Source organism: Cervus canadensis, chromosome 26, assembly GCF_019320065.1.
Source record: "Cervus canadensis isolate Bull #8, Minnesota chromosome 26, ASM1932006v1, whole genome shotgun sequence".
In the NCBI taxonomy this organism is placed as follows: Eukaryota; Metazoa; Chordata; class Mammalia; order Artiodactyla; family Cervidae; genus Cervus; species Cervus canadensis.
The window spans coordinates 21,999,919-22,024,002 of NC_057411.1; the positions used below are offsets into that span (position 1 = coordinate 21,999,919).

The window sequence follows — 24,084 nt, forward strand, 5'->3', positions numbered from 1 at the left end:
TCTACTCACAAAGGGTTGTTAATAACTGCTTTCAATGCATTAAGCAGATCTGCACTTGTCATTCTTTGCAAGTCTACTGCAACACCTGCCCCTTTGGCTTTCATATGAGCAATATTATCATGCTGATCACCAAACATAGGAATTCCAACTATAGGGACCCCATGGTAAATAGCTTCATAGATCCCATTGGTTCCACAGTGAGTGACAAAAGCTCTGGTTTTAGGATGACCTAAAAATAAAAAATATATATGTATTAATTATATAAATGTATATATATTATATATATATATATATAAATTAATTTGAGTTGTGAGAGTGTCAGAAACAGAAAATCATGATACCTACATAAGCCAAATTCTATTAGGTAACATCTTCTATATAATTCTGTGCCATGAGAACACATATAAATTCTTATCGGCTCTGAAGAAAGCAGCAATTAATTAGTCCAGGCTAGGTATAATTAGTGATTCCAGAAATTAAGTCATTCCACAGACAACTAAGAAGGTTCCTGCAGAATATATGGTGGAGAGTACTTGTCATTTGACAAGTTGTTGCAGGAAGAATATATTAATAAAAAAGAAGGGAGGGACTGAAGAAACTAATATTTTTGTCGATGGGAAAGGGGAGGTGAGATGGGCAGGGTTTCAATATCAGAATGTTGGCATAACAAGCTAGAAATATAGGCTACATTAGTTCATGGTGTACTCTGTTTAAGAAAGTAGGATTTGCACTTGACTTTATACTAATATGCAGCCATTTATATTCTACACAAAATATAGGTGAAATGGTTGCTAGATTTTATTTTTTCCATAGAGAAGAGAGGTGTGAGAAAATTGGTGAAGAGAAATAGGAGTGTGATGCAGTATTCTATACAAAAGTTAATGAAAGCCTGATCTAAAGGTACTTTCTCTGATCTTGATCCTGAGGAGGGAGAGATTATATCATAAATGAGAGAGCCATAAATTTGATATTTATGTTAGAGTTTGACAAGGATCCTTGACCAAGGTCTAGTCAGGTTCAGCTGAACTCTTCTCAATTAGAATTTGATTTTGTGGTTCCACTATCTCTGTATTGCCAAATTTTAGCAAGCATTCTACTAGGTCAGCTGAACTCTGCAATTTTCCATCCAATCAAATTTCACTATGTTCTTTTGTGATAAATTCCCCATTTTTATTTCTGCGTACAAATTGTTTCCAGTCTCTCTGTTTTATTGCCCTAATAACTGTACTTATGGTGATGGTCTTGAATAAATGTGCTTTACACTCTTTAACAAGTGTCATGAACAATCCTTTCAAAACTCGTGAAGCAATGTGAAGATTTATTAAATTTTTTTCTCTTATTTTAAATACAAATTTGTTGATATCTGTTATTGAATAATCATTCAGATTATACCTCATTCAGCTCTGTTTATCTTTCTTCTCTTTGGTCTTACCAAGAAGATCATTCTGTGGAATCCATTTATATAGCCGGGTATTGGCTCCTAGTGTTTCTGGTTTCTTTCCTGTGTATCGCCACAGAACCTATAAAGATAAATGTCTTTACTAGAAGATTTTAGAATCATATCCTGTCAGAAGAAGTTAACGTACCCTGATGACTCAGATGGTAAAGAATTTGCCCACAATACTGAAGACCAGGGTTTGATTCCTGGATCAGGAAGATCCCCTGAAGAAGGAAATGGCAACACACTCTAGTATCCTTGCCTGGAATACTCCATGGATGGAGGAACCTGGCAGGCAATAGTCCATGGTGTTGAGAAGAGTCAGACACGACTGAGTGACTTCACTTCAATCAAATTTGATGCCTCCAGGTAATGGACAAGCAAACTGAGTCCCTATGTGATTAGGTAATGAATATTTTTAAACCATCAACACTACAACCATATTTTCAAATGCTTGCAATAATCCTAGTCAATAGCCTTTCATCTTCTGGTTAATTCTAACTTAACCCAATGAAGAAAAATGATGAAGATGTAGATGAAGAATGACAATCTGAATCTGAAAGAACTACATACTGGTGTTACTAGGCCACTCTGGTAAAGGGGATTTTTGAAACAGATTTCAGAGGCAAGTGGAAGGATGTTAATTACCTCTTTTGAACTACTGTTTACATACTTACCAGTAATGTAGACTCATACAGTAAAATATTCATAATCATATTTATCTTTTTAAAGTATTCTAAGTCTAGAGTTTGGCGGCATTAGAAACATCCACATTGTGTAACCATCAGCCATATGGCATGACATCCAGTCGCACAGTCATGTCCGATTCTTTGTGACCCTATGGACTGCAGCTTGCCAGGCTCCTCTGTCCATGGGGAGTCTCCAGATAAGATTACTGGAGTGGGTTGCCATGCCCTCCTCCAGGGGATCTTCCTGACCCATTGGAGTTGGTGATGGACAGGGAGGCTTAGCGTGCTGCAGTCCATGGAGTCACAAAGAGTTGGACATGACTGAGCGACTGTAGTGAACTGAGAAAAAGATGTCTCTCAGTTAAAACCTAGAATGGTACCAATAAAAATTATAGTTTACTGGAACATTGTAAAGTATACTCCTATATCTTTTTACTGTATTGTTAAAGAAATGTTAAAGAATCATTATTTAGGATTTCATTTAGGATTATTTTTAAGATTCATTATTTAGGATTATTAGAAGAATAATTATTTAGAATTATTTTTAGAATCTAAACTCTTATTTCCAGGCTCAATTATGACAATGCTCAAAATCAGTAATTACTAGAAAATATAGTCCCAAGACCTTCTGAGAATCAAACCTATTATTTTGAATATCTTTTCCTTTAATTTCTGTCATGTTATTTGTAACTTGTTTATATGCTTCAGATTTAAAGAAATATAAGAACATCAAAAAGTGTTAGGTTACATGGATGCCTTAAAACCTAATGCACAAAGCTGACTGATGGTTTAACAGTAGAAAACGATTAATTTTAGTTTACTATTTAAAGAAAATACTGCAATAGAATTTCCCTAATAATGCCAGGTTTAAAGCAAGATAGCGATCAAATATCCCCTTTTATCATTTATACACTTTCATTAGAGCTCACTTAAGTTGAGACTAACAATATCAATACCCTTTCCTACATTTTACAAGTATACTTTTATTATGAACTTATTGGATTTAAAACAGCTGTCTCTGGGGAAAAAAAAGTATTATCTGACCTTCTGTGGAATCTGGGCAAGGGCTGATGCAATCACATTAGATTTTTCTTCTGAGAGGTTTCTGATCATTGACCCCAGAGTAAACACCACGACTCCATCTTTTCCAGAGCTTTGAACAAACTCTTCGAGCTCCTATGAAGAAAACAGTCTTTGTAATATAAAAGCTTACCGTTATAATAGATGTCACACTCTTCTCAATGTGTCTGAATTATTAGAACAGTTCTATACTTTCATATGTTAATGATTTCAGTGTATAATAGATGGCAAATTAAAAATTATTGTTATTAAAGACTCATTTAGTAAAGCATAATTGAGGTATGTGTGTGTCTTTGTGCTTGTCCATTTGTGTTTACAAATTATTGACTGACTGTTATCTTTTGCCATTTGCTGAGCTCTTTACATGTGTCATTTAACTTAGATATATGGTGATTTTATGAGATATCTATACATTTACAGGTGGGAAATCTATCTCCGTAAGGTTAAGTAATTTGTTCAAGTCTACACAGCAGAGGCTGGCAGAGCAAATTGCTACATTTAAATTAAATAGCTCTGGTGCTGCAATTTAGCCTTAGATGCTAATAAGGTTTTTTCATTTTTTTCTGTGGAATCATGGTCAGGAAAACGACACAATTTTGGTATATTTACTTTTCTCTGTTTTCTAAATTTCTATTTTCTTTTACTTTGATTATATATACATTTTTGTATAAGCTTCCACATATACAATTAGCAATGAGGTAGCCATGTAGCTCCTGACCAGACAAGTAATGCAGAAATACCTATAAAGCATACTCTGAGGATTATAGGGATATACTAGAAATATATAGCTTTGAATTGAAAACAAAAAACAACATGTATAATCATATTGAAATAAATCTTTCCATCCTCTTTTTAAATACTAGCAAAACTAAGCCAGTTAACTATGACAAAAAAAAAAGAATGTGTGTGAGGCATGAAATGGAAAGACAAGGAAGATATTTATATTAAGGGACTTCTCACATGGTTATTGGAGAAGAAAATGGCAACCAATTCCAACAGTCTTGCCTGGAGGATGCCATGAACAGAGAAGTCTGCCAGATTGTAGTCTATGGGGTTGCAAAGATTCAGACAACACGGAAGTGACTTAGCACTCACACACATGGTTATGGAGGATGTCAAATCTAATCTGCAGAACAGTACGTTAGGCTGGAGACTCAACGAGCCACTGCCGTAGTTCAAGTATGAAGGCTGCCTACTGGTGGAACTCAGTCTTTTGTTCTATCCACATCTTCAATTAATGGAATGAGGCTTACCCACAAAATGGAGAGTCAATGGTTTAATCAAGGTCCACATCTTTAAAAGTTGATTTCATCTAAAAATAGCCTCTCAGTAAGTTCTAGAAAAATATTTGTCTAAATACCTGGTTACCTGGTCAGGCAAGTTAACACTTAAAGTTAACCATTACACTGTTTAGAGATCATTTGACTTAAGATATAATGATATCTTTATGTTCAATTATCACATAGTATTCATAAGATACTAGGAAATATTTTAAAATTTATATAAAACACATTTTCATGAATAGTTAATATACTTTGAACAAGAAAATAAAATATTGAGGACTACCTATTAGATAATAATACATAATCCAAAATCCAAAATAAAGGCTCACCTTCTTACTGTAGTGTATAGACTAAGAAAATAATGATCATTAAATTCTATGTCTATTTTCCCTGTTTGGGGATCAAATATTGTTAACAATAAACCAGAAATCATTTTAAGAGATAAATACTCATAGCCGGGTTGGGAAGATCCCCTGGAGAAAGCAATGGCAATTCCACTCAAGTATTCTTACCTGGAAAATTCCATGGACAGAAGACCGTGGCAGGCTACAGTCTATGGGGTCGCAAAGAGTCGGATAAGACTGAATGACTAACACTTCACACTTCATTCATGTAGGAAAATAATAAGCACATTTAATTACCTTAGGTAGGGGTTTTGCAGGCTTGCAGTGCAGTCCTCCAACAAATTCAGTATTAGGTAAGTAAGGTTGAGGAAATTCAAAATCCCAGTAACTTCGAAACAACCACATGTCAGCTTTCCCCATAATCTCACATAGTGTGGTAGGTTTTCCTGAATAACAATGAAGTATAATAGAGGGAAAGGAATCTGATATGTTAAATGAGAGATATATCTTCACCTAATTTTCTAAGTAAATTCTTAAAGACCAATACTGAGCCTATGCAACCCAGGTTAAATCAATTGGCCTTTTACCCTGAAGAATACACATAGTCAGATTATGAATAAGTAAACACAGATTTGGGCTTCCCTTTTGATTCAGCTGGTAAAGAATCTGCCTGAAATGCCAAAGACCTGGGTTCGATCCCTGAGTTGGGAACATCCCCTTGAGAAGGAAAAGGCTACCCACTCCAGTGTTCTGGCCTGGAGAATTCCATGGACTTCTAAAGTCCAAGGGGTCGCAAAGAACCCCACAAGACTGAGCAACTTTCACTTTCACTTTCAAACACAGATTTAAGTATGGAGCAAGGCCAAAATCCTGTTGCTTTCTCTCTGTTAGTGGAGTCTTTCATCTTGATCTAAATCTGAGCCCACTCAGGTGCTTCTATTAAGTACAAGAAAGTTGGGAAGCGATTCTCAGTCTTCTGTGGTAGAGTCGCACCTTCTTTTCTGGAATTCCAATTTATCTCATCCTCATTGCTCCAAAAGCCTCTGATTATGTTGAAAACCAGCTTGCATTTTACCCATCTTTTTTTTCTATTATTTTCAAGTGTGTTGCCACAGCTAATTACATCCTGAATACTTTTAATACCTTTCTTAAAATGATTGTCTCCTTTGCTATAGTAAATGAAATTTCCTATTTTACAAGATTTTATCCTCTTGGTGAAAATATTGCAATGCATAGCAATCTGGAGGTGAAATAATTTCTATTTTGTAGCAAATATTACCCAGAGTTGTGGTGTCCTTTTGAAATATGTGCTCCATGTCACTGAGAGGAGGAAACCATAGCCATCTGGTTTCTCACCACATGGCTTTTTGAATATTTTCCTTGATGTTCTAAGTGTGCTAAAGGTTTGACTAGAAAATATAAGGGGTTTTGAACTCCTAGGAAGATGTATCTGCATAACAGATCAAGGCAAATCTCAGTCAATGAGGGGTTTTATTCTGGTAATGGCAATATCCACTTTCATATTCAGCACATATCTTTAGAAAAATGTACATAGGTTTTACTTTGTCATTTATTTTTTAATTTACTCTGAACTTTTGAGATAATATACTTTGAAGTTAATTGTAAACTGTTATATTTCTGTATGGTGGAAAATAACATCTCCCAAATCATGATTCTATTGCTCTATAAGGTATTTTTTAACCATTGTTTTGTCTAGACTACTATTCCTATCCTAAAATTCCTTTATCTCCTGAAAGTTTTATAAAGAGTTTCTCAAGTTTTTGAAATGAATGCTGTCTTTCTTGGTTATTTTCTCATCAGTTATTTGAACATACTATGACATGCTTTAACGAATAGTTTTATAAATCATTTATTAATTTATATTTTATACATAAATGTATGTTTGTGCATATATTTATTATATGTTTATATATTTTATAATATGTATGAATGTATATTAATAAAATATATTTATAATTTTATAGATAAAATTTTCTAAATTATGCATTATATTTTTAAAATTTGAAAAACATATTTGTAATACATAATATAATGAAGATTTTAAATTCTGAATAGCCAAATTATATCCATAACTTATAGCATTTTAATATCGATGAGAATAAAAAGAAATGTGTTTCTTCTATTTACCAAGTTTTACTCTTCCTCTCAGATTATTGGTATATTCCACCAAAGAATAGTCTATGTTGCTGAGAATTACAGAAGAATCAGGGACACAGCAATACCCTATCACTAGAAAAGATGTTCCTAAACTGAGTGTCAGACTACTGGGATAAGAAGTAAACAAACAGCTTCAATCCAATTGTAGATCATTCAAAGCTTAATCCATGACTCAGCAAATGGCGCTTTCATGAAATTTTAAGTTATCTTTTCTCAGTGTTGCCTTTTGTAGCTTGAACTCTCAACATGGATGTGTGATAGTTTCTGCCCACATTTTATAACGCCATTTCTAGAAATATAAGCACCTGTTTCCATCACAAAATGCCCAGAAGTTTCAATGCAACGCATCGACCTTGATTAAGTCATATGCCTTTTTTTAACATATTACATATTGCCGGACAGCAGAGTTCGTTAGACAGACTCTTGTTGTTTGTGAGTTGTTGAGTTATTTCGAAGAGGAAATATTGAATAGACCTATTGTCACTCCCTTTTTTCAAGTGAAGTGAAAGTTGTTCAGTTGTGTGCGACTCTTAGCGATCCCATGATTAGCGACTCAGAGATTCCATTCAGTCCATGGAATTCTCCAGGTAAAAATAGTGGAGTGGGTAGCCTTTTCGTTCTCCAAGGGATCTTCCCAACCGAGGGATCGAACCCAGGTCTCCCACATTTTAGGCGGATTCTTTACCAGACAAGTCACAAAGGAAGCCCAAGAATACTGGAGCGGGTAGCTTCTCCCTTCCCCAGCAGATCTTCCCGACCCAGGAATCGAACTGGGATCTCCTACATTGCAGGTGAATTCTTTACCAAATGAACTATGCACTTCACTTAAAAAAAGGAAAAATGAAGTGGCTATATAAAATAACAGATCACAACTATATCCTTTTTTTTTTTTTTTTTTAGGAATAAACACAACGTTTAGTAATGATAGGGTAGTAGAGATACATCTGTTAAAATTACTAACAAGGACAAAAATAAAATATCATATTAAAATGAAAAAGTTCTAAATAGACAAATCAATCCTGAGAAAGAAAAACAAAGCTGTAGGCATCACACACTCTGATTATAAGAAATATTGTAAAATTATATTACTCAAAACAATACGTGCAGTTTTAAAAACAGTCACATGGTCCATTAGAACAGAAGCAAAAGTCCAACGATAAGCTCATGCATATGTAGTCTACAAATATTTCATAAGGAAGCCAAAAATACTCAATGAAAGAAGATAGTCTTTTAAATAATTCTTACTGGAAAAATTAAAAGGATAGTCACATAGGAAAGAATAAAACTAGACTCTGATCCTACTCCACTACAAAATTATATTAAAATGGATAAGAGGCTTAAATACAAGAACTAAGACCATAAAATTACTCAAAGAAAATAAACGAAAATAATTTTTGACATTCATAGTAGCAGTGAATTTAGATATGATACCAAAGTATATGTGGGCTACCTGATGGCTCAGCTGGTAAAGAATCCGCCTACAATGTGGGAGACCTGAGTTTGATCCCTGGGATAGGAATATCCTCTGGAGGATGGAAAGGCTACCCACTCCAATATTCTGGCCTGAAGAATTCCATGGACTGTATCTTGATATTAAGATGATGGAGTAGAAGGATGTGCACTCATCATCTCCTGTGCAAACTCCAAAATTGCAACTAGCTGCTAAAAAACCATAGAGAGAAGAAGGTTGGATTTCCCCCAAAAGAAGATACCCCAGGTCCAAGGGCAAATGAGAAGCCCAAACAAGACAGTAGGAGGAGGGGAAATTGCAGTTAGTATCAAACTCCATACTTGCCAGAGATGCTTGGAGGCTCAAACAAAATTTTGTGCACACCAAGACCCAGACGTCCCAATGAAACTGAGCCAGAACTGCCCTTGATTGTTTGCTTGTCTCCTGCAGAGGTACAGGTCAGCAGTGGCCTGCTGCAGTGGCAGAGGCTATGACTGCAGCAGACCTGTGTCATGCACCATGTGGCATCAGCCCTCTTGGAGGAGGTCACCATTAGCCCCACCATAGAGCTGGTGAGCAGATGAGAACCCCAAGGGAATATGATTTTGGAAACTAGTGGGACGTCATTATAACACTTTCTATAATGTTCTTCCACAGGATTGGAGAAACAGACACTTGGAGAGCACAGAAAACAATCTTGCACACAACAGCAGCCAGGAGAAATGAGTAGTGTCTCCACAAGAGACTGAGTCAGACTTGCCTATGAGTGTTGAGGAGTCTCCAGGGGAGGCATGGGCTTAACGACCAGTAATGCTGAAGATTTTGGCCACCTGATATGAAGAGCTGACTCATTTGAAAAGACCCTGATGCCAGGAAAGATTGCACGTGAGAGGAGAAGGGGACGACAGAGAATGAGATGGTTGGATGACATCACCAACTCAATGGCCATGAGTTTGAGTAACTCCGGGACTTGATGATGGACAGGGAGGCATGGCATGCTGCTGGCCATGGGTTCACAGGGACTGACACGACTGAGCGACTGAACTGACTGACTGACAATGCTGAGGAAGATTAATTTGAATGGCTCTATTGAAGACCTACAAAAACTTCTAGAACTAACACCTCCAAAAGATGTCCTTTTCATTATAGGGGACTGGAATGCAAAAGTAGGAAATCAAGAAATACCTGTAGTAACCGGCAAGTTTGGCATTGGAGTACAGAATGAAGTGGGCAAGGGCTAATAGAGTTTTGTCAAGAGAAAGCACTGTTTATAGCAAACACCCTCTTCCAACAACACAAAAAAAGACTCTACACATCCTTAACACCAGATGGTCAAACCAAAATCAGATTTGTTATATTCTCTGCAGTGAAAGATGAAGAAGCTCTATACAGTCAGCAAAACCAATACTGGGAGCTGAGTATGGCTCAGTTCATAAACTCCTGTTGGTCAAATTCAGACTTAAATTGAAGAAAGTAGGGAAAGCCACTAGACCACTCAGGTATGACCTAAATCAAATCCCTTACAATCATACAGTGGAAGTGAGAAATAGATTGAAGGGATTAAATCTGATAGAGTGCCTGATGAACCATACTTGGAGGTTCCAAACATTGTATAAGAGACAGAGATCAAGACCATCACCAAGAATAAAAATTCAAAAAAGCAAAATGGTAGTCTGAGGAGGCCTTACAAATAGCTGTGTAAAGAAGAGAAGCAAAAGAAAAAAGGGCGGGGGGGGGGGGAGGAAAGGAAAGCTATATCCATCTGAATGCAGAGTTCCAAAGAATAGCAAGTAGAGATGAGAAAGCCTTCCTCATGGATCAGTGAAAATAAATAAAGGAAAACAATATAAAGGGAAAGACTAGAGATCTCTTCAAGAAAACTAGAGATACCAAGGGAATATTTCAGGTAAATATGGGCTCAATAAAAACAAACAAAAAAAAAATGTATAAACCTAAAAGAAGCAGAAGATATTAAGAAGAGGTGGCAAGAATATGCAGAAGAAGTGTACAAAAAAGATCTTCACGACAAGATAATCATGATGGTGTGATCACTCATGTAGAGCCAGATATTCTGTAATGTGAAGTCAAGTGGGCCTTAGAAAGTATAGCTACAAAACAAAGCTAGTGGAGGTGATGGAAATCCAGTTGAGCTATTTCAAATCCTGAAAGATGATGCTGTGAAAGTGCTGCACTCAATATGCCAGCAAATTTGGAAAACTCAGGAGTGGACACAGGACTGGAAAAGGTCCATTTTCATTCCAATCACAAAGAAAGGCAATGCCAAAGAATGTTCAAACTACCACACAGTTGCATTCATCTCACACTCTAGCAAAGTAATGCTCAAAATTCCCAAAGCCAGGCTTCAGCAATATGTGAACCATGAACTTCCAGATGTTCAAGCTGGTTTTAGAAAAGGCAGAGGAACCAGAGATCAAATTGCCAATATCCACTGGATCATTGAAAAAGCAAGAGAGTTCCAGAAAAACATCTATTTCTCCTTTATTGACTATGCTAACGCCTGTGATTGTGTGGATCACAACAAAGTGTGGAATATTCTTAAACAAATGGGAATAGGAGATCACCTGACATGCCTCTTGAGAACTCTGTATGCAGATCAAGAAGCAGCAGTTAGAACTGGACACGGAAAAACAGACTGGTTCCAAATAGGAAAAGGAGTATGTCAAGGTTGTATATGTCACACACTTATTTAACTTATATGCAGAGTACATCATGAGAAATGCTGGACTGAATGAAGCACAAGCTGGACTCAAGATTGCCACGAGAAATATCAATAGCCTCAGATATGCAGATGACACCACCCTTATGTCAGACAGTGAAGAAGAACTAAACAGCCTCGTGATGAAAGTGAAAGAGAAGACTGAAAAGTTGGCTTAAAGCTCAACATTCAGAAAACTAAGTTCATGGCATCTGGTTCCATCACTTCATGGTAAATAGATAGGGAAACAGTGGAAACAGTGAGAGATTCAATTTTTGGGGCTCCAAAATCATTGCAGATTGTGACTGATGCCTTGAAATTAAAAGACACTTGCTCCTTGGAAGAAAAGTTATGACCAAGCTAGACAGCATATTAAAAAGCAGAGACATGTCTTTGCCAACAAAGAGCCATCTAGTCAAGGCTATGGTTTTTCCAGTAGTCATGCATGGATGTGAGAGTTGGACGATAAAGAAAGTTGAGTGAAGAACTGATAATTTTGAACTGTGGTGTTGGAGAAGATGCTCGAGATTCCCTTGGACAGCAAGGACATCCAACCAGTCCATCCTAAAGGAAATCAGTAGCAAATATTCACTGGAAAGACTGATGCTGAAGTTGAAACTCCAATACTTTGGTCACATGACATGAAAATCGGCTCATTTGAAAAGACCCTGATGCTGGGAAAGGTTGAAGGCAGGAGGAGAAAGGGATGACAGAGAATGAGATGGTTGGATGACATCACAGATTCAATGGACATGAGCTTGAGTAAACTCCAGAAGGCTGTGATGGACAGGGAGTCCTGGCATGTTACAGTCCATGGGGTTGCAAATGTCCGACATGACTGAGCCAACGAACTGAAGTGAACTGAACTGAAACAGCAGGGGGGTAATACAGCTCCATCAGCAGAAAATTAGATTAAAGATTGACTGAGCATGGCCCTGCCCATTAAAACAAGTCCCAGATTTCCCCACAGTTCCTCTCTCCCATCGTCCTATACAGTCCAAGGAGTTCTCCAGGCCAGAATACTGGAGTGGGTAGCCTTTCCCTTCTCCGTGGGATCTTCCCAACCAAGGGATCAAACCTGGGTCTCCTGCAATGCAGGTGGATTCTTTACCAGCTGAGACACAAGGAAAGCCCATCCTGGAGGAGGTGGCCATTTAAATCAAGACTCTCTTACTAATCTACAAAGTCAAGAGAGGGTATAGGCAGGAAGCCATTATTTCCGGAAAAAACAGGGTCCTATTCCGGCACTGTCGGCTGCGACGGACCCCACAGAAGCGCAGCCATGAGGAGCTACCCCTCGCCCAAGGGCAGGGGTAGCGCCTGAGAGTGCCAGGCTGCGACAGCACAGGAGTGGCGGCCGAGAGGATCTTCCCCACGCCCGAGGTCAGGGGTGGCAACCGAGAGGAGCTAACCCACCGCCAAGGAACGACTGCTGTGCGTGCGCAGGAGGGCCAAGAGGAGCTACTCCACGTTGAAGGTCATGAGGGGTGGCAGTGAGAAGATACCCCTCATCCAAGGCAAGGAGCAGCAGCTGCGCTTTGCTGGAGCAGCCGTAAAGAGATACCCCACGTCCAAGGTAAGAGAAACCCAAGTAAGACGGTAGGTGTTGCAAGAGGGCATCAGAGTGCAGACACACTAAAATCATAATCACAGAAAACTAGCCAACTTGATCACAGGCCCACAGTCTTGTCTAACTAAATGAAACTAAGCCATGTCGTGTGGGGTCACCCAAGACAGTCGGTCATGGTGGAGAGGTCTGACAGAATGTGGTCACCTGGAGAAGGGAATGGCAAACCCCTTCAGTATTCTTGCCTTGAGAAACCCATGAACAGTATGAGAAGGCAAAATGATAGGATACTGAAGGAGGAACTCCCCAGGTCGGTAGGTGCCCAATATGCTACTGGAGATCAGTGGAGAAATAACTCCAGAAAGAATGAAGGGATGGAGCCAAAGCAAAAACAATAGCCAGTTGTGGATGTGACTGGTGATAGAAGCAAGGTCTGATGCTGTAAAGAGCAATATTGCATAGGAACCTGGAATGTTAGGTCCATGAATCAAGGCAAATTGGAAGTGGTCAAACAGGAGATGGCAAGAGTAAATGTCGACATTCTAGGAATCAGCAAACTAAAAATGGACTGGAATGGGTGAATTTAACTCAGATGACCATTTTATCTACTACTGTGGGCAGGAATCCCTTAGAAGAAATGGAGTAGCCATCATAGTCAACAAAAGAGTCCAAAATGCAGTACTTGGATGCAATCTCAAAAATGACAGAATGATCTCTGTTCGTTTCCATGCCAAGCCATTCAATATCACGGTAATCCAAGCCTATGGCTGAACCAGTAATGCTGAAGAAGCTGAAGTTGAACAGTTCTATGAAGACCTACAAGACCTTTTAGAACTAATACCCAAAAAAGATGTCCTTTTCATTATAGGGGACTGGAATGCAAAAGTAGGAAGTCAAGAAACACCTGGAGTAACAGGCAAATTTGGCCTTGGAGTATGAAATGAAGCAGGGCAAAGGCTAAAAGAGTTTTGCCAAGAGAACACACTGGTCATAGCCAACACCGTCTTCCAACAACACAAGAGAAGACTCTACACACGTGGACATCACCAGATGGTCAACACCGAAATCAGATTGATTATATTCTTTGCAGCCAAAGATGGAGAAGCTCTATAGTCAGCAAAAACAAGACCTGGAGCTGACTGGCTCAGATTATGAACTCCTTATTGCCAAATTCAGACTGAAATTGAAGAATGTGGAGAAAATGATTAGACCATACAAGTATGACCTAAATCAAATCCCTTATGAATATACAGTGGAAGTGAGAAATAGATTTAAGGGACTAGATCTGATAGACAGAGAGCTGATGAACTATGGACAGAGGTTCATGACAATGTACAGGAGACAGGGATCAAGATCATCCCCATGGAAAAGAAATGCAAAAAGGCAAAATGGTTGTCTAAGGAGGCCTTACAAATAGCTGTGAAAATAAGAGAATTGAAAAGCAAAGGAGAAAAAGAAAGATATTCCCATTTGAATGCAGAGTTCCAAAGAATAGTCAGGAGAGATAAGAAAGCCTTCCTCAGCAATCAATGTGAAGAAATAGAGGAAAACAACAGAATGGGAAAGACAAGATACCTCTTCAAGAAAATTAGAGATACCAAGGGAACATTTCATGCAAAAATGGGCTCAATAAAGGACAGAAATGGTATGGATCTAACAGAGGCAGAAGATATTAAGAAGAGGTGGCAAGAATACACAGAAGAACTATACAAAAAAGATTTCCATGACCCGGATAATCACGATGGTGTGATCACTCACCTAGAGCTAACATCCTGGAATGTGAAATCAAGTAGGCCTTAGAAACCATCACTACGAAAAAAGCTAGTGGATGTGATGGAATTCCAGTTGAGCTATTTCAAATCTTGAAAGATGATGCTGTGAAAGTGCTGCACTCAATAAGCCAGCAAATTTGGAAAACTCAGGAGTGGACACAGGGCTGGAAAAGGTCCATTTTCATTCCAATCCCAAAGAAAGGCAATCCCAAAGAATGCTCAAACTACCACACAATTGCACTCATCTCACACGCTAGTAAAGATATACTCAAAATTCTCCAAGCCAGCTTTCAGCAATACGTGAATCGAAAACTTCCAGATGTTCAAGCTGGTTTTAGAAAAGGCAGAGGAACCAGAGATCAAATTGCCAATATCTGCTGGCTCATCGTAAAAGCAAGAGAGTTCCAGAGAAACATCTATTTCTGCTTTATTGACTATGCCAAAACCTTCGACTGTGTGGATCAAAATAAACTGTGGAAAATTCTAAAGGCGATGGAAATACCAGACCACCTGACCTGCCTCTTGAGAAACCTGTATGCAGGTCAGGAAGCAACAGTTAGAACTGGACATGGACCAACAGACTGGTTCCAAATAGGAAAAGGAGTACGTCAAGGCTGTATATTGTCACTCTGCTTATTTAATTTATACAGAGAGTACATCATGAGAAATGCTGGGCTGGAAGAAGCACAAATTGAAATTAAGATTGCTGGGAGAAATATCAATACTCTCAGATATGCAGATGACACCACCCTTATGGCAGAAAGGGAAGAGGAACTAAAAAGCCTCTTGATGAAAGTGAAAGTGGAGAGTGAAAAACTTGGCTTAAAAGCTCAACATTCAGAAAACTAAGATCATGGCATCTGTTCCCATCACCTCATGGGAAATAGATGGGGAGACAGTGGAAACAGTGTCAGACTTTAATTTTGGGGGGCTCCAAAATTACTGCAGATGGTGACTGCAGCCATGAAATTAAAAGACACTTACTAATTGGAAGGAAAGTTATGGCCAACCTAGATAACATATTAAAAAGTAGAGACATTACTTTGCCATCAAAGGTCCGTCTGGTCAAGGATAAGGTTTTTCCAGTGGTCATGTATGGATGTGAGAGTTGGACTGTGAAGAAAGCTGAGCACCGAAAAATTGATGCTTTTGAACTATGGTGTTGGAGAAGACTCTTGAGAGTTCCTTGGACTGCAACGATATCCAACCAGTCCATCCTGAAAGAGATCAGTCCTGGGTGTTCATTGGAAGGACTGATGCTGAAGCTGAAACTCCAATACTTTGGCCACTTGATGTGAAGAGTTAACTCATTGGAAGGGACCCTGATGCCGGGAGGGATTGGGGGCAGCAGGAGGAGGGGACGACGGAGGATGAGATTGCTGGATGGCATCACGGACTCGATGGGCATGAGTTTGAGTAAACTCCGGGAGTTGGTGATGGACAGGGAGGCCTGGCATGCTGCGATTCATGGGGTCGCAAAGAGTTGGACATGAGTGAGAGACTGAACTGACTGACTGACTGAGTCTCTCCCACCAGTTCAGTTCAGTTTAGTCGCTCAGTCGTGTCGGACTCATTGGGACCCCATGACACGCAGCACGCCAGGCCTCCCTGTCCATCACCAATTCCCAGAGTCCACCCAATCCCATGTCCATTGAGTTGGTGATGCCATCCAACCATCAATTGGAGACTGATGCAATCTCAAAAGTGTCAGAATGATCTCTGTTCATTTCCAAGGCAAATCATTCAATATCATGGTAATCCAAGTCTCTCCCATCAGGAAGGTTCATAAGCCTCTTATCCTTATTCATCAGAGGGCAGGTAGAGTGAAAGCCACAATCATACAGAACTAATAAAAGTGATCACATGGACCACAGCCTCGTCTAACTCAATAAAACTGTGAGCCATGCCATTTAGCGTCGCACACATGGAGAAGTCATGATGGAAAGTTCTGACAAAACGTAGTCCACTGAAAAGGGAATTGCAAACCACATCAACAACATTCTTTCCTTGAGAATGCCACGAGCAATATGAAAAGTCAAAAAGATACGAAACTGAAAGTTGAATACCTCAGGCTAGTAGGTGCCCAAAGTGCTACTGGAGAAGAGTAGAGAAATAGCTCCAGAAAGAATGAAGTGATGGACCAAAATAAAAACAACTCCCAGCACTTTCACAGCATCATCTTTTAGGACTTGAAATACCTCAGCTGGAATGTCTTCAAACCCACTAGCTTTGTTCATAGGGATTCTTCCTAAGGCCCACTTAACTTCAGACTCCAGGATGTCTGGCTCTATGTGAGTGATCACACCATCGTGGTTATCTGGGTCATGAGGATCTTTTTTATACAGTTCTTCTGTGTATTCTTGCCACCACTTCTTAATATCTTCTGCTTCTATTAGGTCCATACCGTTTCTGTCCTTTATTGTGTCCATCTTTGCATGAACTATTGCCTTGGTATCTCTAATTTTCTTGAAGATCTCTAGTGTTTCCTATTGTATTGTCTTTCTCTATTTCTTTGCACTGATCACTTAGGAAGGTTTTCTTATCTCTCCTTGCTATTCTTTGGAACTCTGCATCCAGATGGATATGTCTTTCCTTTTTTCCTTTCCCTTTAGCTTCTCTTCTTTTGTCAGCTAATTATGAGGACTCCTCAGGCATTTTACCTTTTGCATTTCTTTTTCTTGGAGATAGTCTTGATCACTGCCTCCTGTACAATGTCATGAACCTCCATCCTTAGTTTCAGGCACTCTGTCTATCAGATCTCACCCCTTAAATCTATTTGTCATTTCTACTGTACAATCACACTGGATTTGATTTAGGTCATACCTGAATGATCCAGTGGTTTCCCCTACTTTCAGCTAAAGTCTGAAGTGGGTATTAAGGAGTTCATGATCTGAGCCAGAATCAGCTGACAGTCTTGTTTTTGCTGACTGTATAGTTCTTCTCCATCTTTGACTCCAAGGAATATAATCAATCTGATTTTGGTGTTGACCATCTTGTGATGTCCATGTCTAGAGTCTCCTCTTGTGCTGTTGAAGAGGGTGTTTGCTATGACCATTGCCTTGTCTTGACCAAACTCTGCTAGCCTATGCCCCACTTCATTCTCAACTCCAAGGCAAATTTGCCTATGACTCCAGCTGTCTCTTGACTTCCTGCTTTTGCCTTCCAGTCCCCTATGATGAAAAGGACATCAACAAACAAGATGGCAGAGTAAAAGGTCATGTGCTAATCACCTGTGTGAATTCCAAAGTTGCAGCTAGCTGCTATGCAACCATAGACAGAATGTTGGATTCCACCAAAAATAAATAAATAAATAAATAAAAGCTATCCCAATTCCAAGTGCAAAGGAGAATCCCCACTAAGATGGTAGGAGGGAATTTTTTTTTTTTTTTTTTTTTTTTAGAATCAAACCCCATACTCACCAGAGATGCTTGGAGGACTCAAATTCTTGCACACACCAAGAGCCAGACATCCCACAGAGACTGAACCAGACCTACCTTGGATGGTTTGTGTGTCTCCTGCAGAGGTATGGGTCAGCAGTGGCCTGCTGTGGAGACAGGGATTCTAACTGCAGCAGGCCTGGATTATCTGATGTGTGGCCTGAGCCTCATAATGGAGGTCACTATTAGCCCCACCATAGAGCCACTGAGCAGATGACCCACAAACTGCAGAACAATTATACCAAAGATTTTCTCACATTCATAAGAAAGTTCAGATTTTCTTAGAACAGATTTTCCAACCTGGAAATCTGGTAACTGAGAAGCCCCAGGGAATTTGATTTTTCGAGGCCAGTGGGAGATTGAGCCAGACTTGTCTTTGAGTGTCCAGGAATCTCTGGCGGAGGCATGGGTTGAAAGTTTGGCCTCAGGCCAAACAATAAGGATGGAACTCAGCCCCACCCATCAGCAGATTAAAGATTCACTGGATTAAAGATTCACTGAGCATGGCCCTTCCCATCAGAACAAAATCCAGTTTTCCCCACAGACAGTCTCTCCCTTCAGAAAACGTCCATAAGCCTCTTATCCTTTTCATCAGAGGGCAGACAAAATGAAAACCACAATGAAAAACATAGAAAACTAACCAAACTGTTCACATGGACCACAGCCTTGTCTAACTCAATGAAACTGTGAGCCATGCCATGTAGAGCTGCCCAAGATGAATGGGTCACAGCAGAAAGTTCTGACAAAACCTGGTACACTGAAGAAGAGAATGGAAAATCACTTCAGTATTCTTGCCTTGAGAACCCCATGAACAGTATGAAAAGGTGAAAAGATATGACACTGAAAAATGAACTCCCTAGGTCAGTAGATGCCCAATATGCTACTGGAGAAGAGTGGAGAAATAACTCCAGATACATTGAAGAGATGGAGCGAAAGCAAAAATAATGTCCAGGTTTAGATGTAGCTGGAAATGGAAGTAAAGGCCGATGCTATAAGAATATTGCATAGGAACCTGGAATGTTTGGCCCACAAATCAACATCAATTGAAAGTGATCAAAAAGGAGATAGCAAGAGTGAACATAGACATTTTAGGAAACAGTGAACTAAAATGAACTGGAATGGGTGAATTTAATTCAGATGACCATTGTATCTACTACCATGGGCAAGAATCACTTAGAAGAAATGGGAATGTCCCTCATAGTCAAGAAAAGAGTGTGAAATGCAGTATTTGGGTCCAGTCTCAAAAATAACAGAAGTAGAAACTAAAAGTTTTCAAATAAATACCAAGTGTGTTTATGTGTAGTGATGGGTATTATCTAGAGTAATTTGGTGATTATTTCACAATAGGTGCAAATATCTAATCATTTTGTTGTATACCTGTGTTGAAACAAAATTATTTCAAGTCTGGGCAAGCAAAATATTGCATAAAAATTTCTCTACCAGTTGAGCCACTGCCCGGCACTCCCCGTTTCAGTGTGCAATGTGTCTGCATTATACATTAACTAGATGCCCTCAGAAGACACGGGGACGTTTACTCTACAAAAAAAGTAATTTCCTCCTGGCACCAGCAGGGTAGCTCATTATAAGCTAACATTCTTTCCTTAATCTTTTAAAGGGTCACAGTGACCCACTACTCAATGTTTATGACTACATAAACTGGCAACATCGTGTTCTGATGTATATCTTTCAGGTATAACCCCTTCCCTCAAAATCTTATGTAACAGTTCTTTAACTTCTAGTGGGCAGGGCATTCCTCAGAGCTTCCTGACAGATTTTCTCCAGGGTTATAATCCTCAGATTGGCTCGAATGAAATCTTCCATACTTTCCCAGGTTGACTATTGACTAGTTTTTTGTCACCATCTGAAACTAATACAGTGTTGCATGTTAATAATACTTCAAAAAATCTAACTAATATATGAAAGGTACTGCTTTCTCAAAGGTTAGTTACCTCTTATGCAAAATTTCCTTACCATAATCACATAAACATAATAAAAAATAAATTATTCAAAAGCAAAATAGAAGGGGTACATGGGCTTGCTAAAATAGACGAAAAATCTGTGCTCAGGGTCAAAAGACATTAGTTGATCTCTAATGACCTCTAACCTTAAATAAAACAACAAGAACAAAACACTGAAGTGAGTTAAAAGTCTAGAAGCATGGCGCTATAGGAAAAAAGTCTTTTTTTGTTTTTACACTTTTGAAGACAAGAACAAATGAAACCAAACTACATTATTTATTTTCTAGTTTCATGCTCACAACATAGCAAACCTGGTCATCTATTAACCATTCCTTCATAGAACACAAATATAAAGGCTTAAGAAGAGCAGGTTAATCAGAAAGAAATCAGGCTGTGAATGAGGAGAAGTGGAACGCAGAGTAGTGCAAGGTTATGGAAATTAAACACACTATCAGATTTGGGTTTTCCAGACACTCCAAAAACTTAAGCTTAAATATAGAGAATATTCCTTCCTGGATATATATCAGGGTTACCCTGGTGGCTCAGATGGTAAAGAATCAGCCTGCAATGCAGGAGACCTGGGTTCGATCTCTGGGTTGGGAAGATCCCCAAGACGGAATGTTATCATTATTCAGTCATATAACACAAAACCAAAAAAAAAAAAGAGAGTGTGTGTTAATTTTTACATTCAAAACAGTGTAGCCACCCTAAAATACCATTGTAAGTTTTCATACAGTCAGATAAATGTTTACATTATTTATAGGATATAAGAATATTTATTATATACACATTATTCTTACCTAAAACCTTGCTGTAGTATTCATCCCATTCTGGAAATACATAATATGTATATATCATGTCACTCACTGTATACAGTAACCAGTTCTCCAGCCTCTGTATAAAAGTCATGTTGTCTGTAAGTTTTGATGTGATTCCAGGAACATATGAAGAAGGCATAGGAAGCCCAGCACACAGTCTTTCAATGACATTCCCATAGAAAAATCGAAAAGTGAGTATAAATGGAATATTCAGGAGTTCAGCCACCAATTCCCCACCAAAACTTAAAGGGTCAGCAATACAGACATCAAACTTGGCTGCCTGTAGCCTGCTGAGTAACTCCTTGTTTGTGAAAACACTTTCACACGCTCTTTTGTTTGTTAATAAAAATTGTCTGACTAAGTTTGCCAGTTTTATTTGCCTTACCCACCATGAGAGTTTTGGCAGTTCAAAAGTTTCTTTATAGAGCAGGGTACTGAGCTCTTCTATGAAAGCTTCTTTAGTTACTGAAAGCTGGAGGATCTCCACATTATAGGGAATCTTGGTATGATCAATCAAAAGATTTTGTGAAGGTACCAGAAGAGTTATCTTATGCCCACGAAGGTGAAGTTCTTCTAGAATCACTTTTAAATTAATCCAGTGACTAAAATCCACAGGCCATACAAGAACTTTGCCCGTCCTTCCAGAGTCAAGGAGACATAGATGCAGCAAGAAAAGCATGCAGAAGCCTTTCACGGTCTTCATGGTTAGTTCCTGCTTGAATTAAATCTTAAACCGAATGCATGAAACTCACAGTCCAAAGATCTCTCCTTAACTTTCGCAATCAGTTCATAGTAGGTTGGGCTGAACTTTGACTTGTGTACTTTGTATTATGGATTAAAATGAAAAGCAACTCCTTTGATGGGGGGAAAAAAAAAACACCTTGATATAACACAATACACTGAGTTAGGAAATATATACTCAGGCTTAAACACAAATCCATAATAATTTCTAAATAATATTTGAAAATCCGACATTATGTGATTGCATATTCTATTAGGGCTAGATTTTTTGGAATTTTTTTTCTGACTTTATTTTTATGATCATTTGAACAGGAAGATCTCTGTAGTGTTTCTTTTACTGATAACTCTTCTAAATATTTTAGGTACAGAAGAGATCATCACTTAAGGCCAGAAATACATACCTTTTAAGAGATGCTAAGGCAAAGAGATATATTTCATTTTTAATTTTAACTTTATATTGCATTACAGTTGATTAACAATGCTTTAGTTTCAGGCGTACAGCAAAGTTATTCAGTTATATATATATATATAATATATAAGATATATATATATATATAATCTTCTCTTTTCAAAATTCTTTTCACATTTATGTTGCTGTAGAGTATTGAGCAGAATTTCCTGTGCTTTATAGTAAGTATAGTAAGTCCTTGATTCAACTATTTTAAATATAGTAGTCTATATCTGCTAATCCAAACTCCCAATTTATTGCTCCCCCTACCTCGCCCATTTTGTAACCATAAGTTTGTTTTTAGTGTGTGTCTGTTTTTGTTTTGTAAATAATTTCTTTTTTAATTTTTTTTAGATTGCACATAGAGGCAATGATAGTTATCTTTCTCTATATTCCTTATTCAGTTAGTATGATAACTTCCAGGTCTATCTGTGTTGATGCAATATTTTGGAGATTAATCCCTTGTCAATTTCTTCATCTGTAAATATTTTTTTCCCACTCTGAGTGCTGCCTTCCTATTTTGCTTATGTTCTGCTTTGCTGTGCAACAGCTTTTGAGTTTAATTTGATCCCATTTGTTAGTTTTGTTTTCATTTCCAACGCTCTTGGAAATGCATCAGAAAGGATATCATTGTAATTTAATCAAAGAATGTTTTGATGTTTGGTCTTACATTTAGGTCTTTAATCCATTTTGAGTTAATTTTTGTGTATGATGTTAAATTATGTTCTACTTTCATTCCTTTACGTATGTCTTTCTAGTTTTCCCAGCACCTCCTGTTGAAGATCCTGTTTTTTCTCCACAGTTAGAGTTTAATTGATGATAGGTCTGTGGGTTTATTTCTTGACTTTCTATACTGTTCCAGTGATCAAAATCTGTTTTGTGCCAGTACCATACTGTCTTGATGACTATAGCTTTGTGGGGTAGTCTGGGAGACCTTATTTCTCCACCTCTCTTTTTCTTTCTCAAAATTGCTTTCACCATTCAGGGTCTTTGTGTCTCTAAAATTTTTCTTAAAATTGTGTTAGTTTATAAAAAATAACCTTGGTAATTTCATAGGGATTACATTGAATCTGTAGATTGCCTTGAGTACTGTAGAAATTTTGATAATATTGATTCTTCCAATTCAAGACTATGGTATATCTTTCCATCTGATTGTGTCATCTTTGATTTATTTCATCAGGGTCTTATCCTGTTCAGAGCACAGATCTTTTGCTTCCTTGGTAGGATTACTCCTAGATATTTTATTCTTTTTGATGAAATGGTAATGGGGATTTTTTTTTCTTTCTGTTCATTCATTGCTGGTGTATAGAAATGCAACAAATTTCCGTATTAATTTTGTATCCTGTTTACTTATCAAATTCATTCATGATATCTAGTAATTTTGCACATCATCTTTAGGATTTTCTATGTATAGTATCATGTTTTCCATAAACAGTGATAGTTTTGTTGTTTTTCCAGATCTTTTATTGGTGTATTGTTGCTTTACATTGTTGTGTTAGTTTCTGTTGTACAACAAAGTGATCAGCTGTATGTATACATATGTACCCTCCCTCTTGGACCTCTTTGTGAAACCCCATCCCACCATCTGAGTCATCAAAGAGCACCAGGCAGGGCTCCCTACACTATACAGCAGGTTCCTACCATTTATCTATTTTGCACATGGTAGGGTATATACGTCAAACCCAATCTCCCAGCTCATCCCCCCTCCCAAGACCACATGTCTGTACTCTATGTCTGCATCTCTACCCTTGCCCTGAAAATAGATTAATCTGTACCTTTTTTTTAGATTCCACATGTATGCATTAATATATGTTATTCATTTTTTCTCTTTATGACTTAGTTAACTCTGTATGACATGCTCCAGGTCCATCCACATCTCTACAAATGATCCAATTTCATGTCTTTTTATGGTTGAGTAATATTCCATTGTATTTATGTGCCACACCTTCTTTATCCATTCATCTGCTGATGGACATTTATGTTGCTTTCATTTTTTGGCTATTGTATTGAATAGTGCTGCAATGACATTTGAGGTGCACATATCTTTTTCACATATGGTTTTCTTAGAGTACATGGCCAGTTTGGAATTGCTAATCTTATGGTAGTTCTATTTTTAGTATTTAAAAAAACATCTTTATGGTTCTCCATGGTGGCTATACCAATTT

The 24,084-nt window shown here is 38.2% G+C and overlaps 1 protein-coding gene across 2 annotated transcripts in view; it reads right to left on the reverse strand.

Annotated features, from left to right (window-relative positions):
- LOC122428259 (UDP-glucuronosyltransferase 2C1-like) overlaps positions 1-21,485 on the reverse strand; it is a 33,641-nt gene extending 12,156 nt beyond the window's left edge. The window contains exons 1-5 of one of the 2 annotated variants that reach the window (XM_043448163.1): positions 20,713-21,480; positions 5,132-5,280; positions 3,172-3,303; positions 1,433-1,520; positions 10-229 (exon numbers count right to left, since the gene is read on the reverse strand). In XM_043448163.1, the coding sequence (XP_043304098.1) occupies positions 10-229; positions 1,433-1,520; positions 3,172-3,303; positions 5,132-5,280; positions 20,713-21,433 (1,310 nt within the window). In that variant the 5' untranslated portion in view covers positions 21,434-21,480. Of the gene's footprint in view, positions 1-9; positions 230-1,432; positions 1,521-3,171; positions 3,304-5,131; positions 5,281-20,712 lie in introns of both variants that reach the window. The other variant, XM_043448164.1, reaches the window with a different exon arrangement.
- Between the last annotated feature and the right edge of the window lie 2,599 nt (positions 21,486-24,084).